This window comes from Argiope bruennichi, chromosome 2 (genome assembly GCF_947563725.1).
Source record: "Argiope bruennichi chromosome 2, qqArgBrue1.1, whole genome shotgun sequence".
Lineage (NCBI taxonomy): Eukaryota > Metazoa > Arthropoda > Arachnida > Araneae > Araneidae > Argiope > Argiope bruennichi.
In genome coordinates this window covers 97,546,610-97,567,788 of record NC_079152.1, presented here as the reverse complement: position 1 = coordinate 97,567,788, position 21,179 = coordinate 97,546,610, and the positions used below count along the sequence as shown (strand labels likewise).

The window sequence follows — 21,179 nt, the reverse complement described above, 5'->3', positions numbered from 1 at the left end:
GTAACGCATTTAGTTCTGGCTATCAGTCAAATTTCTGTTGTTTATCTTTAATGCAAATTCTTAGATGCATTTGACACATGGCATTTAAATAAAAAATCATTGATTGTGGGATTAAATAAGGTGAATATGAAAACAGAATAATACAAAAAATATTCATTTGAAGCTTTCTAATTTGTTATTGAACTTAAACCACATTATTCTCATCGACGTTCTTTTTCCTTATAGCGTCTTTACTTATCTGTTATTTTTTCGACCTGAGACTTTTTATATAATAGCAATTTTAGTGAAATCAATTATGAAGACAGTTAAATTATTCTATTTTCTGAAATTTTAAATTGTTTCACCATCTAAGGGAAGTCCTACAAAGTATCCTTAAAATCATAATGCTTCTTGCATCTACATCAAAAGGAAAACTATAAAATGTGCTCAATTTTGAAAGTTTTTTTGTTTTTTTTTTGGCATATTATGACAAGCAGAAGAAATTGCTTTCAAAAACTGCATTTACTCGCGAGTTATTTCCTTAAACGATTTCCGAGACTAAATGAACGAATTACCTTTTTGTTTTCTTACACTTTTTTTGTTTTTCTTCATTTTTAAAAGCGTCAAAGAAATTGCATCTTTTGATGATCCTATTGTTTTCGTATCTTTACATGGAACGATTTTACCTGCCCATTCAATTAAATCTATATTGCTTCGGTGTTGCAAATTAAATGACACACAACAGGTTATGCTCGTGACTTTTTTCCTTCTTTGTTTCTTTCTTTTAACATAGGCTCTATTGTATATTTCTCTTCGCAAGGATGGTCTAGGATTCTAGGAGAACTCATTCGAGCAGTGAGCACTTATTGAATGCTGGTGTTGGAAAAACTCCCTATCCCAGCGGCCTTGCATCTATGCAAATTCTCGCAATTAAGCTCATGTTTAAACTCTCTTGAGAAAAATGTCAGATTAATTTTGAGAAATCCGAGGCCTATAACCTCAGCATTCTCGCCAAATTTTAGTCGAGGAAAACATTACTACCCTGCTCGAAATATTCTCTCGATTTATTATTATTTTCATCTGGGAAGGAGGAGGAGGGAGCACAGCAGTATGTGTGTGTGTGACCCCGACGAAATTAAGCCCCCGCATAACCGCATAATCGTAATCACCTTTTAATTTATGGCCATTCCTTAATTACACCCAAACGAAGAGTGAAGAAAATAATAAATTCGCTAAAATATTCCGAGTGAATTATAATTTCGCACCGAGGACCGGGGTACCGTTAATTTTCCTTAAAAGCGTGCGTCCTCCAGTATTCTAGACGCCGGCGAAATCTAATAATTATAATGCGGGGTGCCCTTTTCTTGTTTATTCCGGAGTTTTCCCCGCTTACGCATCATCGCTTCCATATAAAGATGGAAAAATAAATAGACGCAAAGAGCTCCGTTCATCACTTTACTTCGAGTTGGATGCTTTTGTTCATAACTTTGCTGCCGGAGGGGAAGGGTCAAGTGGGGGCAGATACCCCCTCGGCGTGAAAAGCGGATCATTATTGGTGGGAGGACGGACTGATCCCGATTTTTCCAATAAATGAATTTCTCGCTCTCTTTTAAATGGAGTAGGCCTACGCCGTAGCTTTTTACCGGAGAACTGATGGAGGATTCACTCAGTGATTCGCATGGCGCAAAATTCCTCGATAATTTCTTCGCTTCTTTATGAATTCCGCTTGAAACATGCCCGCGGATCTTTTGTGGTGCAGAGCGATTCCTTCTGTAAATGACTGCACAAACAACAGCATTCCTGTGAATACATCATTTTGCATAAATTTCTTCATTTTTTTGAAAGAAAAAAAAAATGTCATGATAAATATCGAGCGCAGTATGGATAATTCTTCATACTATCTATCATATTATAAAATTACTGATGTCGAAAAAAACTGTCGAATGCGATGAATCAGTTAAAAATTGCAATAAACATATTGCAATAAAATAAACATAAAAACATATTAAAATACATTTTAAAAACATATTGCAATAAAATAAATGTCAGATGTATTTCATAAAAATATACTGCAAGCACAAAACTATTCATATAGGGATAATACTATAAAATTATTTTTTTTTCATATAAATAAATAAAATCACATATCATCACGTAACAAGCAATGCCATCTATCTCATTTTTCAAAATTCCAATTTCTCGCAACATTGATGATAATTTTGTTTCACATAGCATGAGCATGCGGATTGATATTCATGTTCTTGTGAAGAAAAGTCAAGACTATTCTTTGTTAATTGCGAAAAATTCAATTTCTTCTTTCTTTCGTAAAAGTGGAAAAGTGAGTTAGGCATTTTTGCTCGTTTAGTGGCTATATGTCACACTATTAATTATTATAATTTTAACAGACGCAATACTTTCTTATTATATATAATATTTGGAAGAAAAATGAAAAATTAATATAAGATATCCTTTTGAACAACAAATTCTTCCTCGAAGTCCCTCTCTGTATTAATTTATAATTTTTTTTTTTTGAAACTGACCCAAACAAGTAACATAATGAGATTAAAAAAAAAAAAAAATACTCAGCTGGATTCATCTCAATTTTTCCCATCCATTTCAAATTCTGGGTTAGAGATGAACTTGGCATTATTGTCATTTCTTTTATATATATCTGTAATAATGCAAGCTATAACGCCACTTTGTTGAAAAATCTAATATGTTTGTTTGTTGTGAAGCTACATTTCAAACAACTAATGTAATTCCCATGTTTATTTATTAACTTATATTACATTCATAAATGTAAAATAAATTTCATTTCACCTCTATTATTCGATGTAATTAAAGCTGTTCAACGGTTTTGTGATGATGCCAGTAATATCGACAGCTGTCATGGCATTTGAATTTTAACTGTTTGTTTGAAAAATTAAGTATCGTTCCGTTCTTACTATGAATTTTTTGGCTCTACATAAACGATATTAAATCCTTTTTTTCTAATTGAAATAATGCTTTTATTTAAAAGAATTTTTCTATATGTTCTAATTGATGACCTATTTATAGATACTTTCTATGCAAAAGTGATGATTTTGTTGAATCTTATTTGTTGACAAGCAATTATTTATTTATGCTTGTTGGTTTTCGAATTCTGTCTTTTTATCAAAGAATAAATATATCTAGAATCCAGAATAGTATTTCGATCAAATAAATATTTTTAATCTTTATGGCCAGTTACAAAGAATTATTTTTGCTCTAGGAACAGGGACATTTTTGATTGCATTTGAACAAATTCTTCACATTCAGGAACAGTTAACATTGTTCCAGATTAATTCAGAAGAAAGATATTGCGTTTCTATGACGAACAAGATATTTGAATTGTAATTTATTTATATTATAGCTAACATCCAATAAGAGAGACTCTGTTGTCATTTTCCTATGCGCAATTTTTTTATGAAAACACTATCGAACGTCTTCCCCCCCCCATGAAATGAAATTTTTTTAAAAAGTTCTTTCATTGAAAGAACTTAATCATTCACAATTATCACTGATTGCGAATGAAGAAGGAATATTTTTAGTTAAAATAAGTTACAGTTGATTTTAAATGTATACATTTTTTAAACCCCTAAAAAGAGACGAGAGAGAGAGCGTACAATTAAAGAATATGCGAATTAATTTTGGGTTTGTTAAGGTGAAACTATTTTATTTTATCGATATGGAACAAATTTTTATATCTTATAATTCCTTGCTTTGGTAAGAAAGTTTCAAAACGTGTAATGGAGTATGGTGGATAAATCCATTAGCAATTTATTTCTCTTTCTTATCACTCTACAAAAAAAAAAAAAAAAAACCGTAGAAGAATTCTAGTCGTAATTTTTGATAATAGTTTTTAATTTAATCAAATGTAATGTCAGATAATTTAATTTTGTTTATTTTATAAGAAGTCAACTGAAAAAGGAAAACACGTTGCAGTCATGCTTTGAAAAACACGAAATTAGATACTTTCCTATTTAGAAATGCATTTCGATACGGATCTCATAGGCCTGATAATTCTTATGAAAAACAAGAATAAATTAAATAATAATAACAATAAAATCATTTCCAATAAGAAAATACTGTATAATATCATAAACAAGAGGGGTATTTCTAACATCTTATCTCTAGAATGTTAAATAGATGTTTTCATGAGATAAAGTGTAGATTTTTTCCTTTTATTAAAATATAGAGAAAAACAAGAGGGGCGTGAAGTAATGCACCGTTTATTTTTCTCTGTAAAACACATTATATTGCCTTTGAAACATGAAATAATTAGAATGATTATTAAGTTAGTGCTTTTTCTTTCCTGTTCTGAAGATTAATGTTTTGGAAAAATAGGAATTGAATGTGAAAATAAGGAAATGTAATATGTTAAAAAAAAGTAAATGTTAAGAGTTTTTTTCTCTCCCTCGTGATCTATTGCAAAAGCTAATAGTAGATCAGAAATAGGTGGATCAGAAGAAAAAAAAAAGTTACACCTGCGAGTTTTGCAATTGAATCAATGTTGAGACGTTTATCAATTTATGTAATTTGACTTATCCGCCTAGAACAATTATTCTCTTTTCAATTATCTAATGTGCCGATTAATGTAGTTCCAAAGTAAACATGAATTAATCATTCAAAATTATCAATAATACTGAAAATCTATTAATGAAATATTAAACATATAAATTGATAATTTTTGTGGTATTATATTTCAATTTTTTAACCCACTATCATTTTCAGAATTTAAATACAGAAAAAATAATGAAATCCATACCATATTTTATTCATTTTTGAAGTATTAAAGTAAAAAGCGTATAATCGAAATTTTAATAAACAACATTGCTACCAGTGCAAATTTATTCAAAAATAATAATTTTAGGTATTTAAAATTGATGTTAGTATATTACTATATAATATTGAACTGTATAGTTTATGTGCAAGCTGATAGGCGTTGAATTAAAAAAATTCTTTAATTATTTTTCTTTAAATACTGTATTAGTTGTATTGCATATAAGTTGTATTGTATATTCTAGTTATATTTTTCACCTGGAAGACTTGATTTTTGAATATAAATATAGCATTATTCTTCGAATTATGTTCATTGATTTTTTTCTCTAATATTTTGACAAAACTGAATAAATTCGAAACTTAAATAATTACCTTTGCGCCTTTAAAGGTAGCTGAGATAACTTCTTTATTATCGGTTAACTTATTGCTGGATAATGTGTCTTCTATTATTTTATCAATTGTGAATAATGTTAAGGTTATGATATTGATATCACACATCCCAATGAAATTGCTCACTTTGGTCACTTTTGATTTGCTAATGTTCTTCCACACTGAAGTTTTATGCTGTAAAACGAACTACTTTAACAACGCAGAAGTTGAATCGGGACAATGATGAAACGACGTATAAATGGGAAAATTATAAGATATTTTACTGTACAGGGTGTTCATTAATTATTGTCGGGGTTTCCATACTTCATAACTTTCGAATAAAAAATATTACGCAAAAACCGATTACGTATTCGTAAATTACAACTCAAAGAATTTTATTAATGATATTAAAGTGTAAAACTTGCACAATTTGCACTTTGTAGGTATTCAGAAGGCGATTCTTTGAGTTGTACTTTACGAATACATAATTCTTTGAGTTGTTAAAGTACTTCTTGAGCACATAATTCTTGAGTATTTTAAGGGACAGAATGCTATCTGAAGCAAAAATGCAAGCTTCGTAAAGTCCGACACCCTCTCTAATTTTTCTCTTTTATACTACGGAGGTACGGTATTTTTCCATATTACATGTGAGAATATTAGTTTTTGAACCGCTTATTTCGTACGATTAAGTTAAAAATAGTTTAATCAATGCATTAATATATATGTATTTTACGTAACGCTCTAAGAAAATTATTTGTGTTCATTAAGTTATAGCCATTAAGGAAATTTTAAATATTATATTGTATATTATGGTATTCCTTACTTCGTCGTACAATATTATCTTTTAGCTAACTTTGGAAAATATTTTATGTAAATCAGAAGACATTTCTTTTATTAAATTTATATATAAAATTGATATTTTGAGGTATTTTTAAAATTATACATGTTAAAACTGCTGACAATCACAAAAATGAAAAATAGTCTTTTTTATTCTAGTTGCTACAAGGAACAAAATGTTGAACTATCTTCGATTCTAATTTAGAATTAAAAATTTAAAAAAATGCAACGTCTACACAACCAATCAGAAATTTTAATATAATAATATAAACATTATACATATGATTAGTTTTTATTTTCTGAAGATTAATTCGTAGCATATATTGTTGCGATTTCATAAATCTGAAGCATGTATTTAAAATTTTACCAGTTGTTCTTTGTACAGAGATTAAAAATATTGAATATTGGTAACCGAAAGTACGTAAAACAGTTCGGAATGCTTAATCTTAATTTTCTTTGATTGCTTACCTTCCTCCGAACAGTTAAGATTTGGGTGCTACTGAAGAAAAATTTTAATTAACCGACCGAGATGAAGGTAAACAACAACACAAATAAAAAAGCTCCCTTTTATTAGATTTGAAAAGTCATAAGTCTTTTCTGCATGCAGTGAGCCACTTGGTTAAGCAAAATTAATGGTCTCAGTCTGCAGGCAAATTAAGTTTTACCGAATATTTGGGGGAATTAATTTTGCCTCCGCTAAATGCTGCTTAGCATAAATTATAAATCCAACTTTTCTCTCTCTAGACGCTGCTTTTCCAGTCTCAATGCAATACTTTTAAGATTTCGCATCTTCATCAGAATTTCTCATCAGAAGAGATAGGGGGATGGGTAATTAAGGGGTTTAAAATCAAGAGATTCTGAAAGTTGAGATAGAGGTTATCACTCAGTGGAGCATAAGAACTCAAAGCTTATGGTCAAATCTTTTATAGATTCAATAAAATTTCGGTAATTTTTATTACTTTTCTTAAACTTAGTTTGCATTCAGAAGTTTAAAAAAAGATCAAATTACAGAATATCTTCAGATTTCACATCCTCTCCCCCCTCCCCCCCCCGAAATTCTTTCAACTGATCCTGATTAATTTTCTTTATTCTTTAAAACAAATTTAAAATTTTTGTAATTTTAAAAGTATGCATTCTTTTCACCCCCTTTTTTGAAAATATTTTTTAAATAATAAACTCCTTCACCTATTTTAAATTTTTGTCAATACATATAGAATTGCTTGAAAGTATATTTTATGATTTGAATTAGCTTAATTTCTGCATGAGATAAATATTGTACTTATATTTATTTAGTAATAACTTCGACAGCCATTTAGCAATAAATACAAGTGCCTTTATAATTATTTAGCAGTTAAAAAAATTATGGATACTCTTTGATTAAGTTATGACAACCGATTTTTAATGAATACAACAACTGTTTGGTAATAAGTATCGTAGTAGTTACTTGGCTGTTAGAAAACTGTATTCTTTCTTGAAATGTAAAACGTTGACTTATTAGACATAATGTAACGTTCCAATCTAACTTTAATAAGTTTTTTTTAAGGAATTTGTATAGTTAATGTTAAAAATAACAATTTTTTAAAAAAATATTTCACGGAATCAAAACTTTCTGAACATTTTGAAAAGCCCTTTTGGTTTCAAAAATAGAAAAAGCAGATGTAAGATTTGATGATATTTAAAAATTTTGCGTTTTGATTTTAATTTCCAAACAATATGCTATAGTAAATGTACTCTCTGAATTATCGTCAATCAGTAAATGTGCAATATTTTTTTACTCTTATTAAATGTTGTCGATGTGTTTTGCATCCAGTTTTGCGAATTATGCAATTTACTGTCAAACGACGCTGCTCTTTTCTGGTGAGACACGCACTTTTTGAAGTTTCGTAGTCCGCGGCGCTCTCTATTGCGTCACCGATCGAACGACCATTGGCCGGGAAGCGGGTAGCGTCCCCCGTTTCCATGACGACGTTTCATCTCACCCCTTCGTCCCATGCGTTAATCCGATTTTCCCTCTCATTTTTTTTTCTCTTTCTTCCCACAGTCCAATCCGGAAGCGGAGGAGGAACAGCGACTGGCCCAGCACGGCGGTGAGTCCGAGTTCGAATCCGAAGGCGAGGAAGAAGAAACGGAGGACCTATCGCCCGGAGTGACCGCCATGAGCCACCTGCACGTCTCCGGCCAGGAACGACAGCAGGATTCGGAGACAATCATTGCCCGGATCAAGCGGCGGCAAGAACAGGAGCAACTGAAACAACAACAGCAGCAGCACATGGAGCGAGAATACATGGCGCACACAGAGAGGATGATCCGAGATGAGATGGGCTACCTGAACTCGCCGGAGAGCAACCACCACCATCCGGCGGGGAATGGCAGCAGCAAGTCGGCGACGCCGTCTCCGACTTCTCCGCCGCCGACGCAGTACCTGTATGCGGCTGGCCATCCCTTCAGCTCGGCACTGTTCAATCCCTCGCAGATGGCCGCTGCTGCTCAGGCGGCGGCCGTCGCGATGGCCAATGCCACCGCTGCCCACCACCACCAGATCCCCCCCATAAGCGCGGGATCTTCGTCTGCAGGATCGGCGACGCCCCCCAACAACGGCATCGGAAGCATGTCGTCCCCGAGAGGAGCAGCCGGAGAGGGAGACCAGTCAAAGTACACTTTTGAGGAGCAGTTCAAACAGGTGAGAGCGAAGGTAAAATCCACATTTACTTAAAGCGTGCCGTATTACTAACACCCGAGAGGAGGGCTGGCTGATAAAGAAACGGGGCGCGATAGCCTTCACTGGCCTGTCGGTCTTCCTCTTGGAGGAGACGGAGGGCGGTCTTTGTGGTAAATGAAGGTTTTTCACCACTTTCTTTATTGGCTTGTCTCTCGTTTAACAAATTTTTACTTGTAGAAAGTGGCAGGAGATTGAAAAGGAAAATGTCTGAATCATTTATTATTAATCAACAATCCGCAATCTATATACACAATGAATAAGAGTTTAATTTGGTTTTAATGACACTTACAAAATATGTATACATCTTAAACATGAAAGGAAAGTCTGTAATAGAGCTTTATTTTATTTATTTTTTCTCCTAAGCTAAACCCTGATAATTTAAACTATTGTTTTTACTAATTTCAAAAACATGCCTAGTCGTTAAGATACAATTGGAACTAGAATCTGTCAACATTTTTTTTTCCATGGTTATAAATTCTCTAAAAACTCAAAAATATATGAAATTGGAAATGTTATTCTATTCAAATTCTGTTAAGAATCACTTTTAGGAAACATATTTTGCTGAAGACTTTGTATTTAAAACTTCATTAAACACGAAAAAGGCGAATTTTTTTTCTTTTTTTGAAATTGGGAAACACCAAAAGAATACTTTTTTTATATAATCTCCCGGAGCTTGACTTTATATGAAATTCGGGAAGGGAAATATAATTATTATTTAAAAAATCACTTTTATTTATATTCTTTGACATCTTTGAATTCAAAACTTGAATAGAAATGTTGCCAATGAGTAGTATTAAACTATTTTGAGCAAAATAAATGATAGTGTGCAATAATTTATCAAAACTTAAATTGATTTCTCTGACATTCTCCTTCGAATACAATGTTTAATATCTTTCCAAGATAAATAAAACAGATAAGTTTTCAATTTTGTTTTGTTTCTTCCAAATATCTCGTTGCTATTGTTGTCTTTCATCTTGATTTCTTTCTTCAAACCTTCCTTGATTTTTAAGAAATACTGACTTTTTCTATCGACATGGAGCCATCGCTTCATGTTTCTATATTTAATTTTTATGAGACCATTTTTGACCTTTCGTTCTTGCACACAATGGGCCAAAACAATTTCTGACTTATTGACATTTTGAAAATTCTAATATTCAAACACTTATCTTTATAAGAAATTATCGAATTAAGAAAAATTCTGCTGAAATTTCTAATAATATTTTTCCACATTGATTGAACCAATACACAAAAAATTGAATTAAAAAGTTAGTTAAAAGTTACCCAAAAGTCTGAAAAGTCTGAATTAAAAAGTTAGTTACCGATAAAAAGTTAAAGTCTGAAAAATCTGGTAGGTGTTCCGGCGTTATCTGATGTCTAACTACCATTCAAAACTAATGAATTCTGTACTTTCACTTATAAACCTAATAAAAAGTTAGGAGGAAAAGGTAGCTGTTTAGATGTTGTCTTCTTTATCCAGATAGAAATTCAGAATATGAAAACTATTCCAAGAAACAATCCCAGTAAAATTTGAAAACAATCTTTAATTTGCAATATTAACTTTGTACGAAGTTCGAAAAAAAAAAAAAAACTATATGATTTATTTTTTTTTTTTTTGTCATATATAATTCAAAAATGAAATTTTCCTCTTTGCGTGTTATTCCAAAGCTTTGAGACTTTTTATCGAATCAGTTTTAGCTTTCCCGATTCAAAAATAGTAATGACAATATTTTATCTCCTTGGAATCGGTGAGATGAAAAGGCAAGGAAAAGTGTTTGAAATCATCTTTAAAGAAAGAAGTGCATAGAAATGAAAGAAAAAGCTGAAAATAAAGTAACTGATTGCTCAAAATTGCAACCTTTTTTTGGTGGAACACTTATACAAGCCACCCGACCAGTTTGTTGCAGTGCTACTGTGTTTAGCGGAGACCCTATGCTTCATTGAATAGAGGGACCAGGTATGTTCTTTTTTCTGCACACAGACGGAACCAATTGTCAATAAGCTTACGAATTACATCAGCTGAATGTCAGAGCGAAAACAAAATAAAGCTCAGAAAGCTTCTATTTTTTCCACTTCTCTGCACGGTCGTGTCATTTTTTTGGCGGGGGGAAAAAAAGAAAAGAAAAGAAGCTGAAGCTTATTTTGTCAAACATTTAAGCTCTATAAAGTATTTCTCCCCTCCTTCTACTTTTGATGCATTCGTTATTTGCTTTATTTTATTTTATTGTTTGGATATAAAAGCGTGCTTGCTGCTTCGCCGCAAGCATGTTTGCCACTTTTTCCCCCTCTAGAAAAATAATTGGTCTATTACGTCTGTCTCGGATAATTTTGTAGACATTTTAAATAATGCGTCTTGATGCATTTCCGTGAAAGAAATGCTTCTTGAATTGCAAGCGCTAGTGAAGAAGGCTGTTACAATCTTCTTCAGCGTCTATAAAGACCACTTATTTTTTCATTACAAATAAGTGTTCCACTTGTCCATGGAATGTAACATCACTTTCTTTACTGTCCTTACATTAAAAAAAAAAATGAAGCAGGATTTATTGAGAAAAGTAAGAATTTGGTTATTGCCTGTTGAATTCGGTCATTGCGCATGTATTTTCTAAAGCATCAGAAAAAAAAAAAAAAAGGAAAGTAGTATTTTATGAATAAAATTTTTAGAAATTTCGATTTAATTCAAAGCTATTCAGAAAGCAAAATAAATAATTAAAACAATAACATGAACAATATTTTCGTTTCCCATAAGAAAACATTAAAATCGAATATCGCAATACGTTTAATATAATCTTATGAAATTATGGATTCACTGTTAAAAATGTAACTAAATGATGCATAAGCTCAATCCGTTAGTTTAAATGGGGGCCTTTTGAGTTGTCCGCTAGCCGTCTCTTGTGGAACTGAACACCTTTTAATTATTATGATTAATCTGAACTAAAAATTATGTCCTAGTTCGTTTCTCAATTATTTTTTCATAATTTAGAAGAAGAAGAATTAAGTAGGATTTAGAAGAAGAGAAAGGGGAAAAGTTTTGTGACTCTAATGTTATTATTTCACGTGATTAACTTCATTCCATTTGGACTCATGAGACATTGTTCAAGAAGTCCTAGAAGCGAAATGCCTTTTGCATTTCTTTCGAAGTTTTTTTTCACTCTGAAGCAATATATTTACCAGTATAGGGATACCCCCGCATCCCCCTCCCCCCAAAAAACAATGTACTTTTTTCCTATTTCTATCGAAGTTAAAAAAGACTTTAACTGCTTTTGAAAATTTTACATTAATTTGTCCTAATCTAAATGTGCATGTACATCTTAATAAACTTTTCAAAAATCAGTTTCTTAATCTTTTTTTAGTTGCTCATAAAGAAATGAAATTAATAATATAAATAAATAACTAAAGAATGAATTTCAAAGAGCCATTTAATACCATTAAACCATATAATAAATCTATTAAAATTAATATTTATGTAACAATATATTATAAAAGTAGAAACGAATATATCCATTGCTGGCTTCATTATAATTGGTTTTCAAATATTTACACGATCGATTATGTTTGAAAATACTTTTACCTTAAAATAAATACAAAATTGCATACATTCCTTTCATATTGCTGCCTTTTAGCATTTTCGTGAGCATTCATTCATTTAAATTTCTTTGTTATGTTTATTTGTTGGCACAAGAAACATGTTTCATTCTATAAAAATTAAAAAAAAGGAAAGAAGTGACTCGGAAATTAACAAAGCAATTCCTTTGGATTTTGTTCCCTGAAAAACTATTAAAGCAATAACTTTACATTCGTGAGTTCCGCATTTGACTCTTTCATTCCATTAAGGAAAGTGGCAACCAGGGGAATCATTCGAACGATAATACTTTGATTACGTGTATACAATCAGACATAAAACTACTTTGCCCATTGTGAGAAATGCAACTTTGAAGGAGGGTGAGTGAAGAAAGGGAAATCCAATTCGAAATATAGGAATGGCGTGCAAACGCATAATTGTCTTCAAGAACCAAAACAATGTAAATGGTCATAATGCTAGTCACAATAAACTATATTTTCTACTTGTTTGTGTGCGCGAAGAAATTTGTGTCGTGCACAATTTAATAATACTTTTTTTTTTGTTTCATCGCTCTTTTTATTCCATTACGTGCTTAATGATTCTGAAAGCTTGCACTAGAAACCTTAACACGCAAGTGCTGGCCCTTACTTGATCCATTTTGTTTTCATTTCTGTTGTGTATTAAAGGAGAATACACTATTTTTTAATCGTTTCTTTCGTTTGATTGTTTTTCGTAACGTTGTTTACAAAAAATAGCATTTTATATTCTTTTCTCGTGCATTCGCCGTTATTGATGGCAGAGCAGCTTCCGTTGATGGTTTGGCTTTGTCAAACTTAATAATTTTTATTTTATTTTTTCCTGCCTCTTTACTTTCATTTCCAATAAAATGTTTTTACCTAATAACTTTTTGGAGGTAACACTAAATGTGCTTCTCACTAAAAACATTCGTTTTCAAGGTAACACTTGATTGCCTTATGATCTACAACTCAATTGCATTTTTTAATTATATTTTTTATGGTTAAAAAATATACCGCGAAAGTTCCATATAAACTAATAATAATAGTTTCTGTGCTATATTAATCCATATTTAGAATGTTTTTTTTTTCATTTGTTATATTTTAGGCACTGTTTCTGTACATATATTCTTTTTTTCTCTTTCCAATCTGACAATTCTTATAATAAATAATTTAATAATAATAAATAATTGAATTATATTGATAATTTAATAAAATTTAATGTAATTAATAATTTAAATAAAATATTTAAATGAAAATAAATAATAATAAATTTAGAAAATAATAAAATAAAAAAATTTAGAACTCGCTGTTCTCTTCCGTTCTTTGGATATGGAGAAAATAACTTTTTTTGATTGGTATAATGAGGTTAATTTCTTTCTTGTTTAAAGTTTTATCCTTCCTGAATAAAGAAAAATATAAAATTATTAGAGTTATTATTATTAAAATAATTAATTAATTTTTAATTTGGGTAGAACACATTTAAAATTAAAACAATTAAACAGAAGCTAGATCGTGGATATACTTCTATGGGGAAAAAAATCCCTCTTTTTTTTTTCTTTTTAACTAAATTTTAGAAAATTATTCAGTTTATTTATTATTTCATGAAACAAGGAAATATTGAAAAATATCATTCTTTTAAATGAAAGAAGTAGTTTGGTATTCATAATTTCGTATTACTGAATAGTTTATAAGTTTCACATGGAAATGCTTTATATAAGTGGTACAAAATCACACGAGCTTCGGACTCGTTCGGACAAGCTCTGGTGGAAAATGTTAAAACTAAAAATAAATTCAATTCAATCATTTGTTTATTTTACTGATTCTATAAATATTGGTCATATTTTGTAGAAAGGAATAAAGCAATGAGAAAGTTATTGCTTATTAACTTAATTATTGTTAATATTCAATAAGATATTATTTATTGAAAATAATAGTCATTTGTAGGAACTGCGATCTACTGTACAAGCTAATTATAAATTTTTGAAACAAGAGGATAAAAAAATTATAAATATCAATTTTCAAATTTTTTTCTACAATAAAATTTTGCTTGTGTTCTGTTCTGTTCTGTTCAAAATTAATTTCAAAAACAAAATAAAAATTTTAGTGAGGCAAATCAATGATAATATTGCTTAAAAGACTTAAAACAAATTCAATAAAATCTTTTTTTTTAGTAAATTTATATCTTTAAAATATCTATATAACAATTTTTTCACTCAGGATTTTGGCAAAATGATTTATTTCGTGATATACATCAATCTAAAATGATAATTCTCTAAATTTGCAATAAGAATAATTTTCTTTTCTTGCATTAAATCTAATTACCATGAAAAACTGGAAATCTCTCGGAAATCTGAAACGCAAGAGTTGTAACGACCTTAATATTGCAATGGTTTAAGAAACTTCTTGATTTGTCTGATCTTTTCATAGATATTGAAACAATTTGTGATCCTTGGAACTTACGAAGATTTATATCATACAAATTTCAAAAGGGTTATAATAACAATTTATCAGTATCTTGGTTAAATTGTTTAGTTCAAATTATTCGTATTTTATTTTCTGTTAAAGTTTAACCATTTCTGAGTTCAAGTTAGTTCATTACATTTAAGATAGTTCTGTGAATTAGGCACAGCTTTGATCTGATCTAGTATTCCTAATTCAGCAATTTTGCATGTGATTCTTATATATCTAATAGCAGTAAACCATTCGTTATATATATATATATATATATATATATATATATATATATATATATATATATATATATAAATTTTATCCTAATATCTATATTTCGTTTGCTTGCTTTTTTATTGGAAGACAGCTACCTTATGACTGTTTAATATTTCGATGCAGATTACAAATAATATAACTTCAAACTCAAATAATTTGATATGGTAATTGAAATTCAGCCCCTTTTACAAAATGTAGTTTTCGAATCGTTTTATGTATTAAATATAACTTGTTGTTACTTATGGCACTTTACAAAGCCGCTGACGAACTGTCTGCGAGTTAAGCCGAGTGTGCAGTAGCTTCTATAGCAAAGGCTCCTGAGCACCCGAGGGCAGAAGTCTGACTTCTAGCTCATATGAAGATGACACACACATTCGCTTGCACAATTTTTTACGAAAGAGCTCTTTCACACACCTGACAGATAGAACACAGGGTAGAAAACAACCATGCCCGAACCAGGACACCCAGATCACGAGGAAGATGCACTACCCCTAGGCCAGGTCTCCGGCATTAAATATAACTTTCATATTCATACTGAAATTAATGTGGTGTAAAGCTCAAAATTCATAGTTCTGTAAAAGGAATGGATTCAACGGAGGGGAAGGCGGGTAATGTACTAACGAATTTTGTTCAGTAGATTTAGTATTAAATGATTATACTTTGAAAATGTAAAAGTATTCGAAAGTTAAAACAAAAAAGCCTTTTTGCAGCACATTTATAATAGTCAAATCGTATGAATAAATGTTAAGAGATTGGCTGTTATATTTATTCTTATTATATACTTAGCGTTTTATTGTTGCTGTTTTTATGCAAAATATTAAATCCTTGGAAATTAAGTTTATAGTGATGTTAACTGTTTCTGCTTCTTAAACTTTGTATTTTAGTAGGTTGTTTCATTTGATTATTGATAATTTAATTTCCTTTGGTCATAAAAAGTCAGTAATTATCAGTTCTTTAGTTATGTGAAAGTGTGCCGAGAATACATTTAAAAAATCCAAATAGTTTACCATAAAATTTTTTTAAACTTGAATTCACACTTTTATAAGGAAATGAATCTAACTAAATCTATATCTTCATGCCGCTTGCGCACGTAATCGACTTACATCAGTCTCTGCAAATTTGTTGTCTATCATACTCCTGGGCAGAAATTATGTCAGAAATCTCTTATCAGATTAACGTCTTCCCGTATTCATTTTGTCTCCCTTCCTGTCATTTGTTAAAAGATTTTTTCGGTCCTTTAGCATTTCAGTTACACACTGTTACTGAAGCATAGTGGAAATTTCAGTACGGAAATGTGTGAGAAAGGGTAAAACTTTTCACGAAATTGTATGGGTGTGAAATTAAAATTTTTCGGAGTTTTTCTTTCTTTTGATTAATTGAGTATTTATATTTCATTATCTTGGATAAAGGTATTATTTAATAATTAATATTACCTCCTATAAAGCTATCAAACTGTAGAAAGTGTGTTTGATTTAGTTAGAAAAAAAAATTTGTTTCACTTTAGAATGATACATTAAATGAGTCCAATTTAAAATTTTGTAATAAAGCTATTAACAGAACCATGAGTTGCGAATAAATTACACTTATGCTCCTTGGGGAAAAAAATCCATCCAACAAATAACATTTGGTTTGTTATAGGTTCGAGGTTTTTTTAAAAAATAATTAACCACAGAGAAATAAACTGTTTGAACTGTTATTGCTTGTTTTATCTATTTAAATTTTAACATACCCTCCAACAGCTACGGAGTTTTCCGTAGTTGCTACGGAAATTACGTGAAAACTACAGAGTTACGGATGTATAGTAAAAAAAACTACGGAAAACTATATAAAAAAAAATACCGAAAATGCTTTCTTCCTGAATCTTTGCTCACAACAATGCTAGTAATGAAAGAATTTTTAGGCATGGTTATTAGAAAACCAAAAATAGTAACAACAACAAAAAAAGAAAAACGGAATCTTGTTCCAGCGTGAATGCAAAAACTTTGGAGTCACTCCTTATAACAAAGATGTATATGGGAATTTGTTTTGTGGTTAAATTTAGCAATAATGAAAAAAAAACGTGTTTGCTATTTAATGAAAAAAAAAATTAAAAATGTCTAACAAATAATGTTAATTTGTTTGACCGACAAAATTACTTTGTGTGAGTTTCTAAAAAAATATTTCACATGTATTTTGTCAATAATAAATGTATGTTAAATAATGTTTGAAAATATTTGTTTAATTAATTAAATTTATTTGAAAATAAAAAATTTGTCGATACTATATTATGCGTAATATATTGGTAGGAAGTGCTACTACTGACTGGGCAACTAATGTGGAATTGAGTTTTTTAATTAAGATTGGTTTAAATCTGCATCCCTTTTGAATTTATGTCTTAAACCTAATTTAAGAATTATATTCTCTTTATCATTCATTTCTGTGGTAGTTCTTTCTATCAAAAATTATCCATTTTAATCCATGAACTGTAGGAGTTATGCTTTTTTTCATACTTGAATATTGTAATGGGTAAGCTGCATGCTTTTGAAATTTTCACGAAAAGGTTTTCATAAGATGAGGAATTCTTAAATGATTTTCATTAGTTACTCTATTTTAGCTACAAAAATATATAACACTGAACAAATAACAACTAAGTGATCACTGTAGCAAGCTTATGATTACTGAATTCGTAGCAATAAAAGACTGGAAAAAAGTGAAGTATTAATTAAAAAAATTCCGACATGCAAGTTTATTTGTGCAATTCAATGAATTATCAGGGATATTATTTATTTATACAATAGAATCATTTTCAATTTTTGGAGGCTCCTCATAAAATTGCGACACATAGTTTAGCCAGGTAATGCCGCATGCATCTGAGTATTTTGATTTCGGAATTTAATTTTATTATTAATAATAATTTGCCAGGGTGGTGCAGAGGGGGTTGATATGATATGTCTATAATTAAGAAGCAGGCAAGAAGCAAATGCCATGATATCTATGTTGGCATGTTTATATACCTAAAAAATCATGCTTCCCATTTTCATTCGACGTTAAAATGCTTCCTTTCGACAGAAACAAAATTGGACGGAATATGTGGTGGGGCACTGTTGCGCGGAAGCTGATAGTCCCACAATCTTTCTGTCAATTGTTTCCGCCTCTACTCTTTTAGCAATTTCTCACAAGCACGCGAGTCGAGCAAAGTGTCGCTCGACAACGAGGGGGAGGGGCGAGAAATTACCTTTCGTGCTGTGCTCGGTTCTCTAGTTTTTTCACGCTGTAGTTTCTGAAGGTTTCTATTGAGTAAATAAACACAAATAGTGTTCGTGCTGTGTAAAGGTGTACTTACTGTTCAGTGGGAAATAAAGCTCAGATTTGGATAAAGGCGGGAAAAATATAATATATAATTTTCCCTCTTTAGAGGCATCAAATTTAGAAACGTTTAAATGGTCACAGCTTTTCCCTGGAGAATATGCAAGCTTGTAATTGATTTTGAGTTTAAAGTAAGTAGCATGAGAAGGACTTCATCTAGGTTAGCTATCCTCTCCATTGGAATTAATAACCAACTTTCAAAAAAGCAGTGTTTTCTTTGTAATTTTTTTTTTTTTTTTGAACTATCATTTTTTCTTAAAGATTTTTAGCTGACATTCTGTTTTTCTTTCTCTGACACCCTATAAGTTTGATTGTAAATACAAGTTAAAACATCCTTCGTGAGATAGATTTATTCAGGCTTACAAAATTTTAATTGTTAGAACGTTTATGTTTTTATTTTAAAAAAATTATTTGTCGTAATTTCATAAAAAAAAAAAGACTATAAGAAATGTGCAAATTTTATTTTGTTATTAACATTTCAATGTATGAGTGTCTGGTTGAACATATTTCAGCTGTCAGTTCTGTAAAGGCTCCGTGGCGCAAAGTTCTCCTTTTTTGGTTTAAAAAAAACGTACAATTCAATATTCTTTTCCATGGCATCTAAGAATGAATACACTTAATATAACAAACTAGTGTACATGCATTCAAGTAATGCACCTGATGCAAAATTTGCTAATGAGATGAGGCAATCAATAATAAATGAAATTAAGTTTATTAGCAAAAGTTGAATGAAATATTTAAATTCAGATTAATGACTTAATTATTCTTTTTCTGACATAAGTACATGTTAATTTTTCGAAAATCCACTTAAGACTTTCAATTCATAATTAAGGAACATTGTTAAAGAAAGTTCTATTTTTTCACTGTTATTTTAGTGAACACATTATATAAATAGCATTTAAAAAAATGCACTTTTTCATTAAAATTCTTCTAAGCAACGCAAAATAATGGATGTAAGCATTGGCAATTTAAAAGAAATTTGTGTTTGTCCCGTTAAAACTATTTTTTAAAATCTTAATTTCTATCTTCTAGCAACCTCCTTTCTCCCAGAAACTGATCATGAAACATTTTCAAAATAGACACTATCTTATTTATTGTTTTTAAAAAAATCAAGAATTCTTATGTTAATAAATCCGTAAGTTAATTCATGCAAATTTATAACCGAATTGTTCAGAGACATTGATGCCGAATGTAACTTTCCGTGGTCTACTGATGAAGAGCAATGGCATCGGCGATGAATTATTTTTAAAAAAATGCTGATTGAGATAAGATAATTTCTTCAAGTTTAATGCCCCTTATATAGTCTGCGTTTGATTATCCAGTCACTTTGATATAAAATTTCACGTGATATCATCAGCTCAGTCTGGTTTATACAGCTTTCAACTATTTTTCTCACGTTGATATGGTTTTGTTTGGTCAAATAGTTTTGATAATGGAATCTTGTTGTTTTGCTCAACTGAATTCGCATCAAACGATGTAACACAAATTATTGAAGGCCTTTTGAAATAAATCTGATTTTTATCGTGAGTTAGAAACTATTTTAGAACTACTTGACTTTCGTGTAGTTTGCAAAAATTTGTTTTGAGAAGATAAAAGAAAAATTGACTTTTAATTATGAATGTCCATTTCTCTTGCGTATAAAAAGGCTACTGTAGTTTTTTTCAAAAATTTCTTGTATAAAAATCGTAGATTCTGTAGAAGTATCCACTTTCTTGTTCTTGCGAACCTTTTCTCTTTATTCTTTGAAAATGGTAATTGTTTGCATTCTATAAATATAATATTCAGAAAAGATGTTATGATTAATTTTAATAACAACCGTTTCCCTATTATTGAGTTTTATCCTGTAATAACCATAAATTGTTTACAAAAGTATTTTGATACGACAAAAAATGGTATTTTAAAACGCGCTCATTCATTAAGGTCTAGAATATGCCTTAATAATTTATTTTATATTGAATTTTTTAATATATTATATTGTTTACTAAAAATATTAGTAAAAAAAAGTATGATACTTTTAAATTTTTAATTGATTTTTTTTTTTGAAATATCAATCAATAAGGTTGCTTTTATGTCAGTACAATTGATATATTAAAAATTATTTCTTTTATTAAGTCAATAAAGATAGATATCTTTTTAATAAAAATTTTTTATGAAGCGTCATGGATTTTTCTCTTTATATGTAACTTTTTAAAAAAATATCAAAAAAAAAAAAAAAAAAAAACCTAAACAGAACAGACGGTAGCAATATCTTTATAATTATGCAAGTTGTATAAATAGTTGAAATAAAATTAGCAGAGGTGAAGAAAAACTGTTGATTGCAGGTAATGTAGCGATTTTAAAAACACTTTTTATTTAATGGAAATTTAAATGTATGCTGGTAACATGCAAGTATGTGTGTTACCGGCCAAAAGGTTATCTTCCAATGTCCCTCTTCCGATTATGCAACCTAGGAATATCCGCCTTATCTTTAAGGATGGGAAACAAAATAAGACGCCTCTATGCCCCCCCCCAACCTTTTATCTCCGATGATGTCTTTAAAATGTGAGCATAGATTAAATCTACTAATATTTGTTCTTATAGTATTCCCTTCTGTTTGATATTTGCAGCATATGTACTCTCTTGTTTTCTTCTAATGAATAGTGAGTAAAGGAAGCATGGGCAAGAATTATTTATTTTCTATTTTTTTAGCTGTTGTATGAGAATGAAAAGAAGTATTGCATGGGATAGATAGGAAATCATAAAAAATACTGAATTAAATATCATTTCTGCAACTATGCATTTTTATTTATTTAAATTTTTCTATCTTTTTTCTCTTTTTCTCTCTCTCTCT

General features: G+C 30.1%; 1 protein-coding gene across 6 annotated transcripts in view; it reads left to right on the top strand.

Annotated features, from left to right (window-relative positions):
- The window catches only part of LOC129958167 (AT-rich interactive domain-containing protein 3C-like), a 245,479-nt gene that overhangs the window by 60,169 nt on the left and 164,131 nt on the right, over positions 1-21,179 (top strand). For 5 of the 6 annotated variants that reach the window (XM_056070443.1, XM_056070433.1, XM_056070460.1 and 2 more), the window contains one exon: positions 8,027-8,665. In XM_056070443.1, the coding sequence (XP_055926418.1) occupies positions 8,027-8,665 (639 nt within the window). Of the gene's footprint in view, positions 1-8,026; positions 8,678-21,179 lie in introns of all 6 variants that reach the window. The other variant, XM_056070424.1, reaches the window with a different exon arrangement.